At 55.9% G+C, this 20,478-nt stretch overlaps 1 protein-coding gene across 1 annotated transcript in view; it reads right to left on the bottom strand.

Annotated features, from left to right (window-relative positions):
- Nucleotides 1–2,729: 2,729 nt before the first annotated feature.
- Plxna1 (plexin A1) overlaps nucleotides 2,730–20,478 on the bottom strand; it is a 41,482-nt gene continuing 23,733 nt past the window's right edge. Inside the window, exons 15-31 of the mRNA XM_059258176.1 lie at nucleotides 19,671–19,838; nucleotides 19,331–19,424; nucleotides 18,743–18,982; nucleotides 18,490–18,633; nucleotides 17,849–18,083; nucleotides 17,384–17,526; nucleotides 16,639–16,895; nucleotides 16,459–16,525; nucleotides 11,177–11,323; nucleotides 10,906–11,065; nucleotides 10,247–10,350; nucleotides 9,893–9,989; nucleotides 9,357–9,547; nucleotides 9,068–9,237; nucleotides 7,154–7,366; nucleotides 6,922–7,072; nucleotides 2,730–5,702 (exon numbers count right to left, since the gene is read on the bottom strand). Of these exons, the coding sequence (XP_059114159.1) occupies nucleotides 5,607–5,702; nucleotides 6,922–7,072; nucleotides 7,154–7,366; nucleotides 9,068–9,237; nucleotides 9,357–9,547; nucleotides 9,893–9,989; nucleotides 10,247–10,350; nucleotides 10,906–11,065; nucleotides 11,177–11,323; nucleotides 16,459–16,525; nucleotides 16,639–16,895; nucleotides 17,384–17,526; nucleotides 17,849–18,083; nucleotides 18,490–18,633; nucleotides 18,743–18,982; nucleotides 19,331–19,424; nucleotides 19,671–19,838 (2,677 nt within the window). The 3' untranslated portion in view covers nucleotides 2,730–5,606. The remainder of the gene's footprint in view (nucleotides 5,703–6,921; nucleotides 7,073–7,153; nucleotides 7,367–9,067; nucleotides 9,238–9,356; nucleotides 9,548–9,892; nucleotides 9,990–10,246; nucleotides 10,351–10,905; nucleotides 11,066–11,176; nucleotides 11,324–16,458; nucleotides 16,526–16,638; nucleotides 16,896–17,383; nucleotides 17,527–17,848; nucleotides 18,084–18,489; nucleotides 18,634–18,742; nucleotides 18,983–19,330; nucleotides 19,425–19,670; nucleotides 19,839–20,478) is intronic.

Raw genomic sequence — 20,478 nt, forward strand, 5'->3', positions numbered from 1 at the left:
GTGCATTGACCATTCTCTTGGGCATGTGCCCACCAGAGCATCTCCTCCTTGAGGTCAGATTAATTGGTTCAAACAGGTGCAGATGCCGTAAGGGTGGCTAATAAAATCCCCACCTAGACACCTGCTGACCAAAGGGACCACTTCCCTATTATGCAGCAGCCACCAGAGGCCTGATTTGGGAAGATGTGGAAGATAAGAGAAAGATGGGGTACTTCTGACCCCATAGAACCACCTAGATCCAACCAGGAATGAGGTCAGGCACTCTTTGACCTTTGTAAAAGTCAACCAGCTCTCTCACCAGCCCACCATATTACAAACAGAAGGGCATCTTTAAGGGACATGCCTAGGTGTTTATTGAGGGTGGATTATGAACTGGATACAGCCAGCATGGCCAGAAGGCTTGATTCCCAGCAGACTACGTCCGTCCGTCCGTGAACAACATCAGGCAAGTCTCCCAGGGGCAGGTGATAGCTGTAGGTACCTGCTCCTGTGTGGAAACTTCCCTCTGCCTTCCCAGTGTTTGGGAATTCCTGGGCACTGTCCTTGCAAAGCCTCACCACAGATAAGGGCTTCAGGAGCCAGGGCAGGCAAAGAATGAATACAGGCCCCACCTAGGTGCCCAGGGTCTCTTGGAGTAGGTATCTCACCTTTGTCCCTGGCCTCCTCTAAAATTAGCTAACATTGGCTGATTGCTACCAGCCCGGGGCCACACTGAAGAAACAACCATCCCCAGGGGCTGGGCCATGGCCAGATCTGCCCTGTATTGTATCTTGGGCCCAGCATAGCCTGAAGAAGCTGTTGTCTCTGAGAACCTCACTCCAGGAGACCGAGACACCCAGCCAGGTGTGGCCTGTCATCTCATGGATGGACCTGCCAGAGATATCTGCCACACAGTACCCCCAGTGGGTAGAGCTGTGCTACTGCAGGCGTCTCCCATCAGCCTCCAATGGCCAGTCCTTTAGCCACCAAGAGTAAACCAGGTCAGTTTCCAGCTTCCCAGGGGCTGGCATCCCCATTCCTCTGCAGGTAGCCTGCTTGGCTTCTGTCTCATACAGGCTTCTCCTAGGTCTTCACATGGACCCTGGTACCTAGGTCACTCCTGCTTTTGCAAATGGTCCTTCCCTCCTCTGGGACTCCATTCTTTCCCCAGAGGCCATCTCCTGGATGGTTTGGTTCCTGATATGGCCCTCTGAACCTCAGCTAGACTTCCTCCATGTACCCAAGTCTATCAGCAGACATCTTCCTCATACCTCTGGCCTGGTTATCATTCCAGCTCCCTGCTTTGTTCTCTGTGGGAACCATGGCTGCTCTGGGGCCCAGGAGAGATACAGCAAAACGCCCTCTTGATCCAGAGTTGAGGACTGGCCTTGAACTCTGACACCCAGACCCTTTGGCTGCCCTGCTCAGAGCCACCATAGCCCTGCCTTCTATGCGCTGTGTGGTAATCAGACCTTGCTTGCCCTAATCATGCTTGATCACCCCGTGCAGGGGCACTGATTGCTGCTTTGAGAGGTTGCCTCACTCCTGGGTGGCAGAGCCAGAGCCTTGGCAGCCTAACGAGGGTAATTGAGGCAGGGCTGATTGTGCCACAAAGTCGGAAAGGCTCAAGAGACAGAAACGGGCCATGTCACACCCCAAACGGGACCACATTTGCTAAATCTGTTTCCCATGCAATTTCATGGTGATTACTTTTTTTTTTTTTAACCGAGCTGGCTGTCAGGACAGACCAGCTGAGAATGGAGGAGCACTGATTGTGATTTATGGAATGCCATCAGAGTCCAGAAAAGACCAAAATGAGACAGAGGCAGGCAGGGTGCTTCAGAGCCCATGGGAACCAGTGTGGCCTGGAACCTCTGCTCCCTGGCCTTGTGCAGGCGGTGAACAATACAGCACAATCATCACACGGGCCCTAGGCACTAAGATGCTCCCACGGAGGTGGAGCACGAGCACAGGCATTGGGAGCTGCCTCCTTCAGTGCTTCTGCACCCAACTCCACACAACACTCTGCCCAGGTAAGAAGGGCAAGACTGGGCCCCTGAGCCAAGCCATGCGACAGCAGAGACTGAAAGAACCCTTCACCCCATGAAACTGAATGAGTGTGCACATGGGCTGTCCCACCCTAGGCTCCTTAGTGCAAGGCCGTGCCTGCACTTCTGGGTTGCCCTGAATCCTGGGGATGGAATCTGCTTTTAGGTTAACAAGGCCTCAGGGGTCCAGCCTTATAGATGGGTATGTTCCCAATGAGGACTGTGCACGGTCCTGTCACACAGGCTACCATGAGGTTCCCTCTTTGACCTTGCCCGAGTTCAGATGAGAGGGTATGCTGTTCGTGTTTTCAGCCACTGATGAAGCTGATGTGATACACGCGTCTATTAGGTTTTTGGGTGCACTGACCCTGCGTGTTCACACCAAGCCCCTAGTCTGGAGGGCAGAGGTTCAGGGTGCCTGCTGCCATCTATGAGGTATTGCCCTGAGGATGTGATATGCTCCCTATTTCTATGGCTACCTCTTGGATCCTTACCCCACTAGAATAAGACCCAGAGCCACGAGCTTTAGCAAAAATGTTTAATCTCTCCTTAATGTGTGTTTATTTACAAGTACTAAATCTGAAGAACCGTAAAATAGGAAATAGCCGTATATTTACACATCTGATGGCGGAGCATATCGGCTCTGCCGCTTCCAGAGAAGCAATGGCCGAGGCCTGGTCTACTCAGACCATCCAAATGACCGTTTTTTTTTGGGGGGGGGGTGTAAAGGGAGTGTTCTGCGGCATTAAAGGACAGCTAATCATGGGCTTCACCTTAAAAATATCTTTCTCTCTCTAAATATATCTACTCTAGCTTGTGTAGCACCGATGTGAGCCACCAGATCCAAACTGGGGGAACTGGAGAAGGGGGTGGCGGTTCGGGCCCCTCTGTACCAACAGAGGTTATTGGCCTGTGCCTGGGACTCAATGCTGTGCCTCTTGGGGACACATCAAGGCCCTTATCCCTGCTGCCCTGTTTAGCTGTCCGACCATAAGAGGGTGGGGCAGCTGGAGAGCACAGGGCCAGCCCAAGGCATGTGGAGGCCAGGCACCCAGGCTCAACTTTTAACAGCCCAGGTACTCCTGAGTCTGGGTTCAAAGGGGAAAACCAGGCAGGAGGTTAGGGCTTTGGGGGACAGAGCCTATGGCAGGCCGGCAGTACCAAGAGTGTTAGGGCCAGGCTGGCTGGAATAGTGCTTGGCCACCTCCTTGGGCCTAGGACTGTAGAGGGTGGCCTTGAGCAGCTACCACTCAGTGCACAGGGGGCCCCAAACCCAAGCTGTATCTAAGCTGGAGTGGAGCCCTTTGCAGGGTGCCGGAGATGGGATGGCTCTTGAACACCAAGGACAAGCAGATGTCAGAGCCCAGTCCAGGAGTGGCAGGGAGGTGGGGCCTGGCCCTGATGGCTGTGCCTGGTGAGAGGATGCCTGGTGAGACCAGCTAGGGCAGCTCGCATGTAAACAGATACGCTAAAGTGCTTGCGAACAGATGCCCTAGGGAGGCTGCTCCAGGCTACCTCGCCACCCACCTATGACACCCACATGGGTGAGGTGGCCTGGTAGGGTAGAGTGAGGTTGACCCATTCTAAGGGAGCTGGGGGCCTTGGGCAGGGTGGTGGGGCTGGATAGTGAAGGCATTGAGCCTAGAAGCTGTGCGTGGTCCAGGCAGAGCTGGAAGAACTGGGGGCTTCTATCTGAAGCCCACATCCAGGGAAGACTTTAGGGGAAACTGAGGCTCCCACCCAGGCACAGCCCGGAGGCATCGGAAGGAAGAGAGGGGTATATCCATGGGTAAAACCCCAGGCAACAGGGGCTGAGAAACGGCTATATCCAGGCTGGCTAGACTTGGCTGAGCCCAGTATCAGCCCAAAGAGTGAGCCACACAGACACCTGACCAGAGCTCAGGGCCTAGGGTGCCCAGGCCCCTTGACAACCACGGAGGAGGAGCTCCCTGAGTCCTTGCACCTGCCCCAGAGCAACCTAAAGGCGCAGCTCCAGTCCGACCTCCGCCCTGTCCCATCTGGCTCCCCAGCTTGGAATGTGAGGGACCACAAGGCTAGTAGCCCATGGACGTGGGGTACGCTTTCCCCAGCACTGAGGCTGGGCCTGGCCACAGTTAGCTGTCCCTTAAAATCCATTATAATCTTTAGTACCATCGAAAAAGTGAACTTGAAAAGGGGATAGGCTGCTCGCTTGCTTTCCCAATGACTAATTAATTAATTTAAAAAAAACATTAAAAAAAGGGTCTAACCACCTCTAGTATTCAACACTTGCAGTTCGAAAAGATCAACTCAGACTAAACGCTAGCACAGTCATGCAGGTCCACAGCCTCTGTACCCGAAGTTGGGGCACCCGGTAGCTTGGGTAGCGGCTTCTTCCGTCTGTGGGGAGCAGAGGCCACATCAGATGGCAGCTCCAGGACCCTTGGCTTTGCTTTCTTCCACATGGGTTCCTCCTGAATTGCCTTCCTGTGTCTCCTCCCTCAAGTAACTGTACAGCACCCCACTGGGGCCGGGGCCACATATATATATATATATACACATACATATATATATATATGTACAGGGTCCATTAAAAATGTGTTCTGTTGCTTGTTGTGGGCAAAGGTGGACACAGCTGACCTCCGGTCCCTTGGGTCACTGTCCACGGCCAGCAGGTGCTCTGCCCCTACTCCCCAGGGCAGAATGCAGCAGGATTTCTTGTTCCCTTAAAAAGCAGTACCCAGATGTCCCACTGTTGGGGGCCCAGGACACGGCTGAGATGCCAGACTGGAAGCCATGGGGGAGTGTCGGGCAGGGAGGACAGAGGGTGGTGGGATGGTGGGCTGAGCCAGGAGCAGGAGGTGGGGAATAAATAATGGGAACACGCACTCTGACTGGAGCCCCAAGCCCGGAGGCTCCCAGAGGCACAGCCCTGAGGACAGAGAGGGGTTCGCCTAGCCGCTGTCTGCATGTCACTCGGGAGTGGGGTCTGCAGCCCCTCCATAGGAGGGGGTAGAGCCTCTCCCCAGCAGAAGGATGTGGCACTCCAGCCTTGTCCGCGCAGAGCACGCGGTGAATCTGAGGGTGGTGGCAAGCATGGGGTGCTGGAGTAGAGGCTGGTAGGACAGTCCCAGGCTGTGGCTCATTTTGCCCAGCCCTGGGTATCTCACCTCTCCCTCAGACTCTGCCTGCTGGTAGCAGCTGGAGAAGCCAGGAACTGCAAACTGGTCCAGCTCCTTGTCCTGGTGCCCTCCCTCTGGAGGGCCTGGCCTTCTATCTCGGCCCCTCAGAGGCCACCTCTCTCCCAGGAAGGCCACCAGCAGCTCTTGCCAAGCAGCAAATATCCCTGGGCAGGACCAGCCATGCTTTGCAGTCCTTGCCCCAGGGCAGCAAGCCCTAGGTACAGAGGTGGCTCGGCAGGAACCCTCACATCCACAGCGATAAAAATCGGCCCTGCACGGCAGGGAGAGGAAGGCGAGGGCCAGGACCCAAATGCAGCCCCCACACCTGGCACTCCGTACAGGTGAGCCAAGGGCTGTCTCCTGGGTCCCCCTTGCTGCCCTCCTGCTCTGCCTCCTGCTGGGTGGTCACTTCCAGGGCTCAGCTGCTCAGGGCCATTGTGTCCACCACCTGCTCCAGCTTGCTCCGAAGCCGCTGCCTTCGTGCCTGCTCATCTTTTTCCAGCGCTACCAGAATCTGCAAGGGGTGCAGGGGGCCCAGGGTGGGAGAGAGTCAGGGTTAGAGCTGGCTACCCACAGACATGGGTTGACAGCTCGCAGGGAAGCCTGCATGGGCACTACAAGTGACACTGCCATGCCTAGTGGGGAATTTGGGGAGCAGTCAAAACGTGACTCTACCAGTTCCTAACTGTGAAAACAGTTCTGATCCAGAGCCCTACAGCACTCCAGGGTGAGCCCCCAAGATCATCACCTCTACCATCATCCCCTATACCACCAGGCCCTGGCCCCTGGTTCTGACCTCTCCCACCCCACCCTTCTGGGGCTTGTGTGTGCATTCTATAGCAACACTTGACTCCCTCCCATCTGTTGTGATACGGTCACTGACCTCTCCTGTTGCTGCATTTCTTATGCTCTTAGGTTGTCTTGAGGATCACACCTCTACCTACTGTCATCTGGCTCCCCACACCTCAGTCTGTGTGGGAGCCCAGGCTCAGTGTCCCATCCTATGCCCTCAATCACTACAGCCTGTGAGCCTTTCCATGGCTGGTTTGGTGCCCAGAGACCTTCTGAGCCCACAAGTCCATGGCCTTAGACCTGTCTGTGGCTTCCCACCTCCAGACAGGCTGCCAGGCTATCTGCCTCATTGGCTCAGCCCAGCCAGCAGACACAACCTCCCTGCTTCTAGACCTATAATAATCCATCTGTCTTAGGGACATAGCCAAGTTCAAAGCCTCTACACCCAGGTAACTCTGGCCTGTGTACATCTCCTGTCTGTCCCCAGGTAGGCCCTAGCTCAACCATGTGGACTCTAGGGATCTTAGCCAGACAGGCCACTTTGCCTCAGTGCCTTGGCACTGCCCATACATGCCCAGTCCCTGGCTATTTGCACCCATATGCTCTAGCCCAGAGTAGAGACAAGCCACCCCAGAGATGAGCCAGGGACCTGTTCCTTGGCAAAGGACAAGGAGCTTCCTGGCAGTTCCACTCCAAGTCAGAAGACGCTGACAGCTTGTGCCTAGCCCCAGAGAGATCATCTAACCCAATCAACTCTGTTCTAGGCCCACAGCTATCCACCCTGCCCCAGAAACCACTCTGTATGCCCAGAATCTCTGCTTTCCTTATTGTCCCAGAAATATCTGGGTGGTCAGGTACAAAACCAAGTATTGGGCCAGCTCTGAGATGCAGGTGGGGTGGGGGTGGGGTGGGGGATCCGGGGTTGGGGTTGGGGGGCACACCTCATCCTTGTACTTGGCGATGTAGGAGTAGATCTCATGCAGAGCACTCATGCTGTTGAACTGGCTAAGATGCAGCCGGGACTGCTCTGCTAGGTAGGCGCTCATGTCTTGGTCACTGATGGCAGGCATCTTGGCAATGTCAGCATAGTACCTGATAGTGTGGCATGGTCAGCATGAGTGGGGTTACAGGGCCTGTCCACCCACCAACCTGTGTCTCCTGCCGGCCACCCACCTTTCGACCCAGCTCTTGTAGTTGGGGATGTCCTTAGCGTAGAGTAACTTGTTGGAGGGTGAGTCTTTGCCCAGCTTGTGCTCTGATGTAGAGCAGGAGTCCATGAAGGTCTGCGCCACCACCGAGAGGCAGGCATCCGTGATGCTATTCTTGTGGATGTCAAACACAAACTGTGGGTTCTTGATCACATTCACCCAGAAGCGCAGGGGCAGGCTGTGGACGAACAGGCCCAAGACTGCTTAGAAGGGCCTCTTCTATACCCCACTTTCATTCTGTACAGCAGCTAGAAGTGTGGCCAACTATCCCACAGGCTTGACGCTCTCCTCCAGAGAATGAGTGGATGTCCGTATGCTCAAGTGGGGCAGGCCCCGCACCCTACTAGCCAGACAGGACATGCTGCCCACAACCTGGTACCTCCCAGAGCATTATTCCACATGCCTAGCTTATGTATAGGGGCCATTCCTGACGTCTGCACACTGGCTTATATCCCTGCTTCTGTGCTCGGCCCCAGTCCGAGGACGTATGCCTTAACACCCACCCTCTATGCCCTCCAACGCCTCAGACAGCCCTGGCCAAGCACCCAATTATCACACATGCTGTTCAAACAGAAACTAAATGAAACTGAAGACTGAGGGTGTTGGTGACCATAGGCGTGTGCCAAGACTGGTAACTCTACATGGCTGAGGCAGCTGCTCTAGAGTAAATCTAGAAGATTCCATATAGCAGAGTGATCCTGGCCAGTGCTGACTTACAGCAGTCCCTCCCTTGCTGGGCCCCAACAGGCAGCACAGGTGGGTCTGGGGCTTCAGCTCCCACAGCCCTGGAGGGAGGCAACAGATAAATGCCAAGGGGAATGGTGAGAGCGGAGGGAAGGGGCGAGCGGAGGGAAGGGGCGGCGAGTGGAGGGAAGGGGCGAGCGGAGAGAAAGGGGCGGCGAGCGGAGGGAAGGGGCGGCGAGCGGAGGGAAGGGGCGAGCGGAGGGAAGGGGCGAGCGGAGAGAAGGGGCGAGCGGAGGGAAGGCGAGCGGAGGGAAGGGGCGAGCGGAGGGAAGGGGTGCAGGCTCTGTGCTGAGGCCAGGGCCATCCAGCACACCAGGCCGAGGGACGGGAGACTAGGGAAGCTGATGACCAACTGGACTTGGAGGTCAGAGCACAACTTCAGGGAGTAAGGAGCTAACGAGGGGTGGGCACGAGGGGTATGCCCTGGTGGGAATGCAGAGTGGGGTCCTAGAGGGGAAGGAAGGAGCTGGTGACACAGGGTCCAACCTTGCCAGGGAGGAAAGCCAACTGACCAGTCTTCAGTCCAAGTGGCCTTCCTCTAAACTTGTGGGTTACTATGGGGGTGGGAAGACCACACACGGGGCGGAGCCTGCTGCTGGGTCAGGGCTGCACACAGGAGAAGCTCACGGCTAGGCTGCAGGCAGCTAAGGCTGGTTCACAAGTAAAGGTAGTCTATGCTGGGAAAAGGACGGTCAGAGCTGAGCACATCAGTCGTCATGGGAAGCACTGAAATGAACCCACTGGGGTCTGGGGGGGCCTCGTCTCTCACCGGCGGTACTCACTTTCAGCTGCAGTACAGAGCTCCATACTCATCGCCATGTGACCTCAGAGTGGCCTTTTAGAGCCATCTCTGCCCAGACGCCAGCACTATACATCACTGAGCACAGGCTTGTAATATGAATACCACTCCTCCATGCTATCAACCGGCTCTGGCCTACTAAGCTGTTTTTTACATGGCAGTCCCTCACCCAAGGAGCTCTATACTACTCTATAGGCCAGAGTAGTAGTGTTGTGACAGGACCCAGGGCTGGAAACTGGGAAGGCCCAGGGAGATGCTGGCACTGTAGGGCCTGGCCCACTCTGCCTTGCCCCTGGCAGTCCCACCCTTGTGGTGCCTGCCCACCACCAGCCGCACCAATTGCTCTTCCAGGTATGGCGCACATCAGAGTCGTGGATCTGGTGCTTGTCGGCCTGCTCGTCCAAGAAGTCAAACATGTACTTGATGGCCAGAGGCAGGGCAGAGCCACGGTGGGCTGTGCTGAAGATGGTCTCAAACAGGTCATCCACGAACTTCTGCAGTGTGCCCTGCGGATGAAGTGCTGAGCTTCAGAGCTGTCCAGGGCACCAACCTCTAGGTGACCTCAACAGGTCTGCAGGAGCTCTCAATCTGGCCTTGTGTTTTGGGCCTACCCCCATACACCTACCTTGGTGGCCAGCAGCCTTGTCAGGTAGATCTCAGAGACCATCTTGCTGCCACGGTCGCCCTCGCGTTGGTCCAGGTGGTCGTGGTTCTTTACCAGGTGCCACAGCTTTGTGCCACTTTCCAGGTCTGGCGTGATCATGGGTGTTCGTGAGCGTAGGCTGTCGGGGCTACTGGCTGTACGCAGCATACTCTCTGCAGGAATAGCCTGTCAGCTGGCAGGGCCATTTCCCTGACCCGTGGCCAGATCCTGCCCCACCCAGCCAGTTTTCCCTCAGAATCTGGGGCACTAAGGCTCCTTCTAGGTATGTTGGGAATGACCACTGTGGCCATATGAGCAGCATGAGGTTGCTTGGTTACGGGTTATGGGGAGAGACACTGCTTCCGAATTGAAGGGAAGGCCAAGAGCCCAGTGACAGGCTACAGCCATGCCCCTTTAGTCCTGTCATTCAACACACGACGGCAGAGCACAGGAAGAAGGGCATCAGCCCAGGTCCACTGCCCACCCACTACCCGGTTGCAACCCTGCTGGCCCCTCACCGTATCTGCTGAGGGACTTAGTGAAGGTGGAGGAGTTGGAGATGTTGTAGGCAGATGTCTGCTTGGGTACTAGTGCCACCGATGAGCCATCTGTCACCTGTGGGCAGATGTCAAGGATATGAGTTCCCAGGATGTCAAGATGTCCTGCCCAACATGGGGCACCTAAAGACACCCCTGGCTCTGGCCCTGGGGGGAGTCATGCCACCACTCTGAGTCTCCATCAGGACGGTTCAGGCAGATAATCCCTTGGGCACAGCACAGTCCACACCTGGCTGGGCATGCTCCAGTTTAGGGGGAGGAAAGCCCACACAGTGACCATCGTTGGGGGGCCTGGTTCCTGGATGGTAGGGTCACCTGATAGTGAGCCAGAGTGTTCAGCCTCTTCCAGTCGTTGTCAATTTTGGTGGTAACGTCCTCGTCCTGAAGGATGATGCGTGCCATGCGGCCCTGGCGCCACTCTATAGGAAGGAGGTATTAGAGGCAGGCCTCCCTCGTTCCTTCCCTTCTACCCAAGCTCCTCATTCTACTGGCACACAGATCAAAGGAGTCGGGGAAGACATGAAGGCAGGCAGGGGCTTGCTCTGCACTTGGGGAAGAGCCTGGGGTAGAGCTGAGGCCCCTCCATCCACTGATAGCTCCATTCATTGGCTTAGAGGTGGTACAGTCATAGGCTAGCCCTTCATCTGCTGCCTGGATGAGCCTAAGAGGTAGGTCCTGTTTTATAGGTTCCAGCCTTTCCAGCCCCATCTGCCACAGGATCCCAGCACTGTGTCCCACCTCTTTCAACTTCCCCCAATGCAAAGGCCTGTCCCCTCAGCCCTGACTTCAATATCAAATTCATGGCCTGCATCTTTTCCTGCATCACTTTACCCTGGCCTGCAGACCCTAGCTTACACAGTCACCTCCCTTGCAGCCTTTCTGTTGGATGGCAGGCACCCCCTACCATCAGGACAGCTGGCACTAGGGGACTGGCCTCTGACCAGAACACACAGGGACACTTGCCCGCCACTCACCCAGGTCCATGTCCCCAGCCTTGGGCCGCTGTGAGTAAGGCACACCCTTGTACACAGCATCCAGTAGCTTCTCCTTGACCTGTGTCACGGTGTCGCAGTTCAGCCCCTTCACAGGAACCTCAGGCGCATTCTCATTCTCGGGGTTCACACAGTTTAGGGTCTGTGTGTGAGGAGGGTGGTATGGTAGCATTAGCCCCACCCCTTGCTTCTGACAGTCCTGCTCACCCAATTCAGTGTCAGTGTAAGGGGAGGACCCAGGATGGGGGCTCACCAGGGTCTTGTAGTCAATCTGCTGCCGAATGAGCTTGTCCTCACTCAGAGAGTAGCGGGCCTCCCCTGTGATGGCATCAATGGGGCCCTTCTCCATCTGCTGCTTGATGGCACAGTACAGCATGAAGAGCGGCTCCCCAGCACACTCCTGTGTAGACGACAGGGTGTGAGGTTAGGTCAGGACCTAGTCAGCCCTTTAAGGGCTATCTAGTTGCTTCCAACAGCTTCATCTCCTCTTAGGAGGCAAGTCTGTCTCTGGAGCCAGCCTTGGGCGAGGAAATCTAGTGAGCAACAACCCCAGTGTCCTTGTGACTGTAGATACAGAAATCCTTGATAAGTACAGTGGTACAAGTTAAGGGCAGGTACACATGGACAACATAATCTTGCAAGGAAGAAGGCAGGTGGATTCAGGCCTGCAGTCTCCTTGGTGGACCCCTGCCTGAGCTCACCGCACACCAGGTGTGATCATGATCTGATGGGTGTCTAGGGACCCACCTAGCCACAAGCCCAGCATCACTAAGACCATGCTTTCACCATGAGCATCAGCATAAACATGCTGACTTCTGAGGCTCCTCACCACCAAAGGGCAAAGGAACCCACAATCTGGTGCCAAGAAGAAATGGGGGCAGATGGGGGGGGGGCTCTGTGCACTTGGTGAGGAGGACCTACACAGTCCCTACCTCCAGCTGCTACCTGCCACCCCTCACTGCAGGTGTGGGGCTTTTGCCCTGTCCCTTTATCCCCCTTAGGTCCTCCCAGGTCCTGGATTGAGCCACAGCACAGTGTGGGGGAGGCAGCCACTGCTGTGAGCTGAATGAAGGGAAAGTGACCACAGTAAAGGCTCGCATTACTCAGCAAGGTGAAGGAGGCAGCTGGCTGGAGCACAGGCTGGTCCCATGGCTCTGAAAGCCCATCCCTGACCGCTGGCATCACTCTTCACAGTGGCCAGTGGCTGAGAATGCCCAGGCATGAGGCTGGCCCAGGTGGGTCCTTGGCAAGCCCACAGCGACTCTGCTCTTGGACCCAGATGCTCTAGACCCTTGTTAGCATCTGAGGTAATTAAAGAGACAGCTGCTAAGGAACGGCCAGGAGCATAGATCATCGGAGACCTTCCGACAACACTCCTGTCTTTGAAATTATGTTTCATTTGCAAACTTGGCTTCATTAAGTCAGCCAGGGAGGAGGAGGGAGGGGGAGCAGGTTGGGACTCGGAGCCATCAAAGCTGCCTCTTTCGGCAAACACTACCTCATAACGTTTCCCCAGATTAGATGTCTGCCCTGAGGTTCCTAAGCACAGTAAAAGGAGCAGAGGAGGCAGGCAAGGTGCCCAAAGTTTGAACGCAGACCCACCCAACCCTAATGCATTTGCCCGGGAAAAGCCAGGGCTTCTCAGAGAAAGCTCCGACTCAGCCAGGCAGCTCCTCAGACCCAGAAGTCCCCCTGCCAGCCCAGAGCATCACTTTCACCAGGCCTGCCAAGACTGTGAAAGAGCAATCAGAGATGAGACCCAGGAAGGAGGCGGGCCCAGAAAGAAGCTGTCCTAAGCTCAAGGCCTTCCTCTCTCTGGGCCTCATTTCCCAGTCCCATGACAGGGAGAAGGTAGGGCCTCTGATTCCTCTCAACCCTGCAGAGGGGCAGAGAATGGCCCTTTCATACAGAGAGGCAAGAGAGGAAGAGCACAGCTCAGTAAATGAGGCCGAGCAGCAGCTTTCCCATCTGCAAGGAAAGTCAAGGCAGATCCCTACCTCATGCCACACGTCATCTCTATCACAGAGCTGCAAATGATGGAACGCTGGCATTTAAAACAACACCAACACCACCAACACAACGACAAACCTACAGATACTAAAGAAAATAACCCTAGAAAACACACAAATGTTGCTTCAAAGATGAGAGTGGCTGATCAAGCAAGAGATTGAACTTGTTAAATAAATGCCAGCCGAAGCATGTCCATCCACATGCACTCATCTATAGTGATGGAGTCAGCGGCACCCAGGCCAGGAAAGATTCTTAAGTCAGCACATCTGATGTTGCAAATGAGTGTGCCTGGTCACCTCTGGGCACTCTGGAAGCCCACTGCAGCAGACAGCTACACCAGAAGCTGACTGTGTTGGGGAAGAATTCAGATTCCCCAACACCTCTGCCAATGTGACAGAGGACAGTGGTACTGACTAAGCAAGCAGTGGTCACACTGTGTGCCAGCCTACCTGACGACGTGGGCCTAACTCCAGCTGGAGAGGGGACTGGAGGGAGTGAGGTATGAAGCAAAGCACATGGTGTGACAGAGAAGCAAGCCTGAGGAGCAAGGTGCAGCAGCACCAGGACTTACGGTGAAAAGCACTCAGGATGGGCATGGCTGTCCGTAGCTTGGGAGGCTGAGGCAGGGGGTTCACTTAAGCCAGAACCGCAGACCAGAGTGACATTGCAGCCAGAACTCAGAACAAAAATCTAACAAAACCTGTTCCTCTACCTGCAGACATTTGCTTCAATTCAGAAACCTGCCTGGGATGGCATGCACTGAATATTGATGGCTGTGACCACCGGAGCTGGGGCCCTGCCCCTCTACCTCACAGGTGCTGTTGACAGTGCAGTGACAGGTAGGAAGAGCACCTACCTCACTCACGCATTCTAGTCACCAGTTATCTGTGGGGGTGGGCTCAGACCCTGCCCACGTGCAAACTCACGAAGCCTTCGACCAAACCCCATGCATTCTGCTTCCCCTTCCATCCTCCCCAGTACAAACTCAACTGTGCATGCGGTACGGTTACGCAGCCAGAGGCGGAAGTTCCACTTCTAGGAAGGCACGAGTCATGCTTCTCAGAGTGGCTTACGACAACACATCTGCACTTGTGTAAGTTTCCCACTGCATACTGTGGACTGTAGCTGACCAAAGCAACTGGCCCGAAGGAAAGCAGTGGCTGTGCAGGGTCACAGAGACCACACACGCCTGTCAAGACTCAGGTCTGCAGCCACACGGTGGAGTTAGCCAGCCATGCAAGGTGTGGCGGATGACTTCCCCACGGCAGTGAAACTCAGAGCAGAAACGATAAAGGTGGCAGCGTGGAGGGTGGGGAGAGGGACAAGCGGTTCCTGAAGACAGATTTCAGTTTCACAGGACAAACGGTGCAGATGGCGGCGGCGGCAGGAACTAGGCTTTACAGATGGATTAACTCCAGGTACCTGTACACTAGACGCTCAGGAGGCTGAGGCACAAAGTTTGTGGCCAGCCTGGGCTATTTAGGGAGGCCTTGTCTCACATAATAAGAAGAGGGTTGTTGAGATGACTCAGTGAGTAAGGGAACCTGCTACCAACCCTGACAACCGGGGTAGTCCAATCCCTGAGACCCACACGGCGGAAGGAGAGAACCAACTCCTGCAAGTTGTCCTCTGACCTCCCACGTGCATTGCAGTATACACCACATAATAAGGAAATACAAGTGTAATTTAAAAGCAGTTTAAAAGGTAGTGAGTTTTTGCATTATGTATATTTTAATCCAATAAAACCGTTTTAAGTCTGTGGCACGTTAAAAAGAGACCAGCTGTGGAGCCATGAAAGGGTGGAGGAACTTGTCTCATGACTGAAAGCAACTACTCTGGAAAGCTATGTAGTAGGTGGCTCAAGCCTTAAACTGCAGAGATGGCAGAACTCTGGGGCAGGAGGAGGGTCTGGTGGCCAGCCCAGGGAAGGGAGGCACTCAAGTGTATCCTCTCAGCACTTTAGGGCAAAAGCCTGTGAAGAGGCCTATGTGTGGCTCAGTGGCCACAGGCAGGGATGGAACAGGTCTAGGTCAACCTGGGCCTACTCCTGGGACAGCAAGGCTCCAGCATGGCCTCCTGTGGCCTGGCCTTGCGTATGTGGAGCTTCAGTTTCCACTGTAGAGCAAAAAGGCCACTCAAAAACCAGAGTTGAGAGGAGACCCCAAGCTCCCTGGCCAGGGCCTAAGAGTGGACCTGGGGCAGGGGGGGCCGGCCGTTTCCCTTAAGCTCGGCTTCCCTTTTCTTGCTACCCCTCAGCTGTCTTGTCCTCCAACCCCACCATTCTCACATCCCTGAGTGCCCTGAGACACCAATGTCTCTCCACGAGGCTGTCCCAGACGTCTGACAGGCTCCAGTCCCTCTGCCCCACAGTGACAGCTGCAGGACCAGCTCCACCGGCTTCCAGAGGCAGCCGGCCTCCCCACACTGTAGCAGTAGACACTCCAGAGTTGGCTCAGGATCTGAGACCCAGTGTGGTGAACTGCACCCGCTCCTGGGTGTGGAGAATGAGGATCAAACGGGGTCAGCACGTGTCAAGACCCAGCATGGGCACAGCTGCTGGAACGCCTGAGCCTTTGCTCTGCCTTGCTTCTTCTGGTTCACAGAGCCTGCTTTAATGAGCATGTAAATAACTGTCCACAGGGCAGCAGTTTCATAGGAGATATGCCCATTAGCTATCATGGCGGCTGCTGTGCACAGACTCCCTTCTCCCCAGCTGTTCCTGGGCCTCCAGGTCACTCTCCTCTATCTCTGGTCCTCCAGCCCTCCTGACACGCTCCTCACAACCCCTGTTGTCTTTTATTGCCATCTCCTACCTACTGGCTCTCCTCTCATCAAGCAAAGGCATCCCACCAGGGAGGGATCTGCTCTGAGCAGACTCATGTGCCACCACTTCTGGGCCAGCCAGTCAGAGCTCAGCAGCAGCCTACTAAGGGAGAGCTGTCCAGAGGTAGACAGCACCAGCCCCATCTCTGCCCAGCTGCACTGCTGGATACTGTATCCACAGAGCACTGGCCAGGGCTGATATGCATAGGTTATGCTACCTGGGGGACCCACTGTCACCACTTGTGGCATGTATCCCATTGGCCATGAGGTTAAGGGAAGCCAGAAATTGGCAAGGGACTGTGTGATTATCCAGTCTCTTAAGTGTAGGCAACCAGTTCAACCAACCAGCCCACCCAGAAGCCCAGTGTGGACTCACACCCTACCATGGACTGTACACAGAGCTCTTGAGGGTCAGTGTCAGGTGCAATCCCCGTCCTGAGCCTAGCAGCTAGCTCCAGGCATCAAGCGGAGACCCAAGCTAATATCCAAACTCCAGTCTGGGCACTAACTTCAGAGCGTGAACGCCACCCTACTGGTGGCAAGGGTCAGCACAGGAAACAGAAGCAAGGGGTCTGGGTTGCTGGGCTGGGACACTCACACTTGGGCTCTGGCCTTGTACCTCCTTGGATATTCCACCCCACTCACCCCTGCCCTCCATTCACTGGACCCGAGGCTTAGCTGGCCCTACACGGAGCCACCTACCTTGAGGAACTTATACAAAAGGAAGGTGAACCAGTTGGTCAGCATCTTCTCGGCCACTGATTCAGTCCTATGGGAATAGCAGCAGATGGGAAGGTGGAGCCACTTCTACCATTTAGCAGGCACAGGTCCCCACAACTCCCATGGTGACCTGACCCACAGGCCAGGCTTCCCTCATTGTACCTCCGCAACAGCAGCTTGGGGTGATTCTTGCTTTCCAGGTTCTTCTCGATGAGGTCAGAAAGCAACTGCTTAAGCACGCCCGTGGCATACTCCATCTCACCCTGCAGGGCCGTCATGATGAGTGAGGCCACATTCCCACGGTCACGCATGGAGAAGCTACGCTGGGCCTCCAGTGTACGGATGAAGGTCAACAGGAAGTGCTTCTTGGTCAGCAGCTGTCCGAACAGGGTCAGCGACTTCTCTACATTGGCCTGCACCTGGGAGCACACAGGCCTGCTCAGAACACAGGGGCACATGGCCCCAACAACTAAGGCGGGGAAAGGCCTTCTCTGATTTGGAGGCTATCTGGGCCTGTGCACACAGGCAGGCTAGGTTGCCCTCACTGCACAGTGAAGCTCAGCACCTACATCCTCCAAGTGACCTAGGCTGGTGAATGGCAGAAAGCCCCACACAGCCTAGGCACAGGGAAAGGAACAAGAGTCCCAGGCTAATGGACAGTTAGCTTGGATGAGGCCTGGGGCACTGTTCCACGCCTAAGAGCTTGTCACCCAGGGCAAGCCACCTGCCCCAGAAATCAGGCCCCTGCCTCAGAGCTCAGAGTCCTAACCCTGTGCTGCATCCAATTTGGGTCTGAGCCTGTACTCCCTCCCTGGCTAAGCCCTAACCTTTCTCTGGAAGGCCGTACCAGTCCCAGTGCCCATGGATGCCCACCAGCCCCCAGGGGCCTCTGAGCGGGTGGTCCTACCTCCATCTCCTTCAGCACAGGATGGTCCTCAATCCCAGGGAACAGCACTCGCATGGCATATGTGCGGTAGTCGAGGAATGGGATGCCGGCACCATCCAGGTCGCTGGTCAGCTCGTGGATGTCTGTCTGGAGCTCTGCAAAGGCTGTGGCCAGATGTGGGGTCAGGGGCAATGTGGGATAAGGGCATCATGCCTGAGGCTCCCCTCCCCCTTCCCTGTCCCAGCCTGCCTGCTGTCTGGCCAGGATCACTGGTCTTGAGCTTAAAGAAACCAACCAATGTGCTTTTCTGTACCTCAGTCTCCCTAGTTTAGGACAAAATTCTCTCAACAGCACTACCTCACCCTCTGCCACCTTCCTGCAACTGAGTCAGAGCTAGTTAGCAGGACAAGATGGGCTCAGTGGTGGTGACTGCCTCAGCAACGCCCTCCACCCCCCAGCTCTGGTCCCACCCATCTCCCTGCTGACCTTCCTTGCACTCAAGGGCCACACGTGACTCCAGGTTGTCCATCTGGAGCTGCAGCCGCTTGAGGGTACGGTCAGCATCCCGGGACTTGCGTTTGTAGGCAATGAGCACGGCCACGATGACCAGCAGCAAGAGGCCACCACCCCCACCGATACCCACGATGGCCGGCAGCGTAAGTAGGCTATCCGAGTACACCTGCAGCATCCCAGGTGAGAACTCGAAACCGCCGGCCCGCACCTGCCAGATGGGATAGACATGCTCAGAGGGTATTGGCCCCTCAAGAGCTTGAGACCTCTGTCCAGTGGCCCTTAAGCCACTGGTGGCACCCGCCTGTGGGTAACAGCTCTCCAGCAGGTGGCCCAAGCGGCTAACAGGTGCAAGATGCTGGAGCACGGGCTAACACCCAGGTAGCTAGCACACAAGCATCAGCAGTGGAGCAATAATGAGGGGCTCATAGTGGTGACGATGGTGGGGACTGAATGGGACCTTCACTCGAGCTCAGTTCCTTGGGTATTTGCTCAGAGGTAGGATTGCTTTAGGGGGGGCAGGGTCAGTAGGTCAGGAGGGTGGTTCCAGGAGACCATAGCTAGGCTGTGACAGGGATTTCTTGGCTCTCTGCATAAAGGCAGGATGGGGAACACACCGTGACTTTGTGCTGCCCTGTGAGATTGGGTGCTTCACACAGCAGCTGTGTCTCAGACACAGTGAGGATACAGGGTGTGGAGCCGATGAGCACCGTGTAGTTGAGCCGGGAATTGCCAGGAGCAGGAGGCAGGAGATTCCGTCCCTGCAGGGAACAGGGTGAGGTGAAGACAGTCCTGGGGCCTCTCCCCTGGCCCCAGATGCCTATCCCAGCTCGGTCTCTGCAGCAGGAGACCACACTGGCTGAGACCCACCTTGAGGATGAGTGGCGAGCTGGGCTTCAGCTCCAAGAGCCCAGTAGGGCTGAGCGGCTCCAGTACAGGATCCGGGTAGTAGACGAATGAGGAGCTGTTGAGTACCAGCAGCGTGCGTACATTGTCCATGATGAAACCAAGCTCATCTGGCCGCTCTCCCAGTTCTGGTGGGCTGCGCGTTGGGTTGTGTATAGACGGCGCCCGGCACACCATGGTGGTGTCATTGTACACCATGCAGCTCTGGGACACAGGCACCAGGACCTCAGGCCAGCCCTCCCATTGTGGGTCAGCTACCCAATGACAGCCCCACCCTGGGAATAATGGCTCCCTGTAAGGATGCTCTAGGCATCAAATGTTTAAGATGTCCATTCTCTGAAGGCTGAGGGCCAGACAGGCCAGAGCCCAAGGCTCAGCCCTAGCTGACCACTTCGTCTTCAAGGCCTCAGAACAGACAGGTAAGCATGGGGAGGCAGAAGCAGGGTGTTAGCGGCAGTAGTACCGGCCCAGGCAATACCCACATGGCCAGAAGGGGAGGGCAGGTCAGGTCAGAGTGAGGTAGGGGATCAGAGGCACAGGGCATTCACTCACATTCTCCCTCTCAACACCTCCATACTTGGCCCGGATTCGAGGTTCACGGACGGTGGCCAGATTGGTGCCTGTGACTGTTAGGAGGGTCCCACCACTAGAGGAAGGAGTGAGGAGTCAGACAATGCCCTAGGCCTAGAAATACAAGAGAGACACACACAGCCTCTCCCTGTGTGAGCAAGCGGCTCAAAGCCCAGCCAGAGCACTTCTGGCCAGGATTAACCACTGACTTAGGAAGCTACCAGAACAAGCCACCATGGAACACCCTGGGGAGGTACTCCCTGGCCTACGGTGGGGAATGGCAAACAGGAATGGGCTCCCAACTCCACAGTAGCTCTCCCACCTGTTGATGCTCCACTCGGGGTCGATCCTCAGGATAGTGGGGTCTTCGGTGTAGTTGTACTTCACTTCGGGGTTGGAGAGCTGGGCACGGTTGATGTTGATAACAATAGGGGCGCTGCCAGGGGTCTGCCCGGGGGGTGTCAGGCAGCGGATCTCTCGAGAATTCCTCCTGGGATGGGGTCAAGATGGGTGAGGGCACGGTGAGGCAGCATGTCAACACACCAGCAGTTCTCCACAGTTGCTGAGCACTGGCTCCCAGGAAAGACATGGGCCTCCCTCGGGTGGTTACTGGGCTGACGGCTGTGGCCCTTGAGTGGCCACCAGTGTCTGGTCCTACCCTGGCCCCTGGCTGGCCCCTCTGTCCTCCCTACACTTGTCTCTGCAACCTCCCTCGGGCATGAACTCCACCCTTCTCTCCTAAGGACACAGTCTGTAATGCAGATGGGTAGAGCGGATCCTGCCTACTGCTAGCTGTTCAGGAGACCCTGGCCAAGCCTCTGTCTTCTCAAAGTACCAGGCAGCCATCCTAGTCCACCCTGCCAGGCTTGAGATAAACACACCTTTCAGATGACAGGCTATTGCTCGAGAGGCCAGAGACACTAAACTACACACCTGACCCGTCCCCCTTACCAGCGCTGCCTTCCTCAGCCCTCTGAGCGGAGTCCCACTACCAATGGATTCATTGCCTTGAATTCAACAACCCCCTTTCCCTACTGCACACATACAACGATAAGTTGGCCTGGGGAATGGGGTCACAGGTCACCTTCCTCAGCAGTCAGCAAGGCAGGACCAGCTCTGAGGCCCTGTCC

The sequence above is a fragment of the Peromyscus eremicus genome, chromosome 3 (genome assembly GCF_949786415.1).
Source record: "Peromyscus eremicus chromosome 3, PerEre_H2_v1, whole genome shotgun sequence".
Classification (NCBI taxonomy): domain Eukaryota; kingdom Metazoa; phylum Chordata; class Mammalia; order Rodentia; family Cricetidae; genus Peromyscus; species Peromyscus eremicus.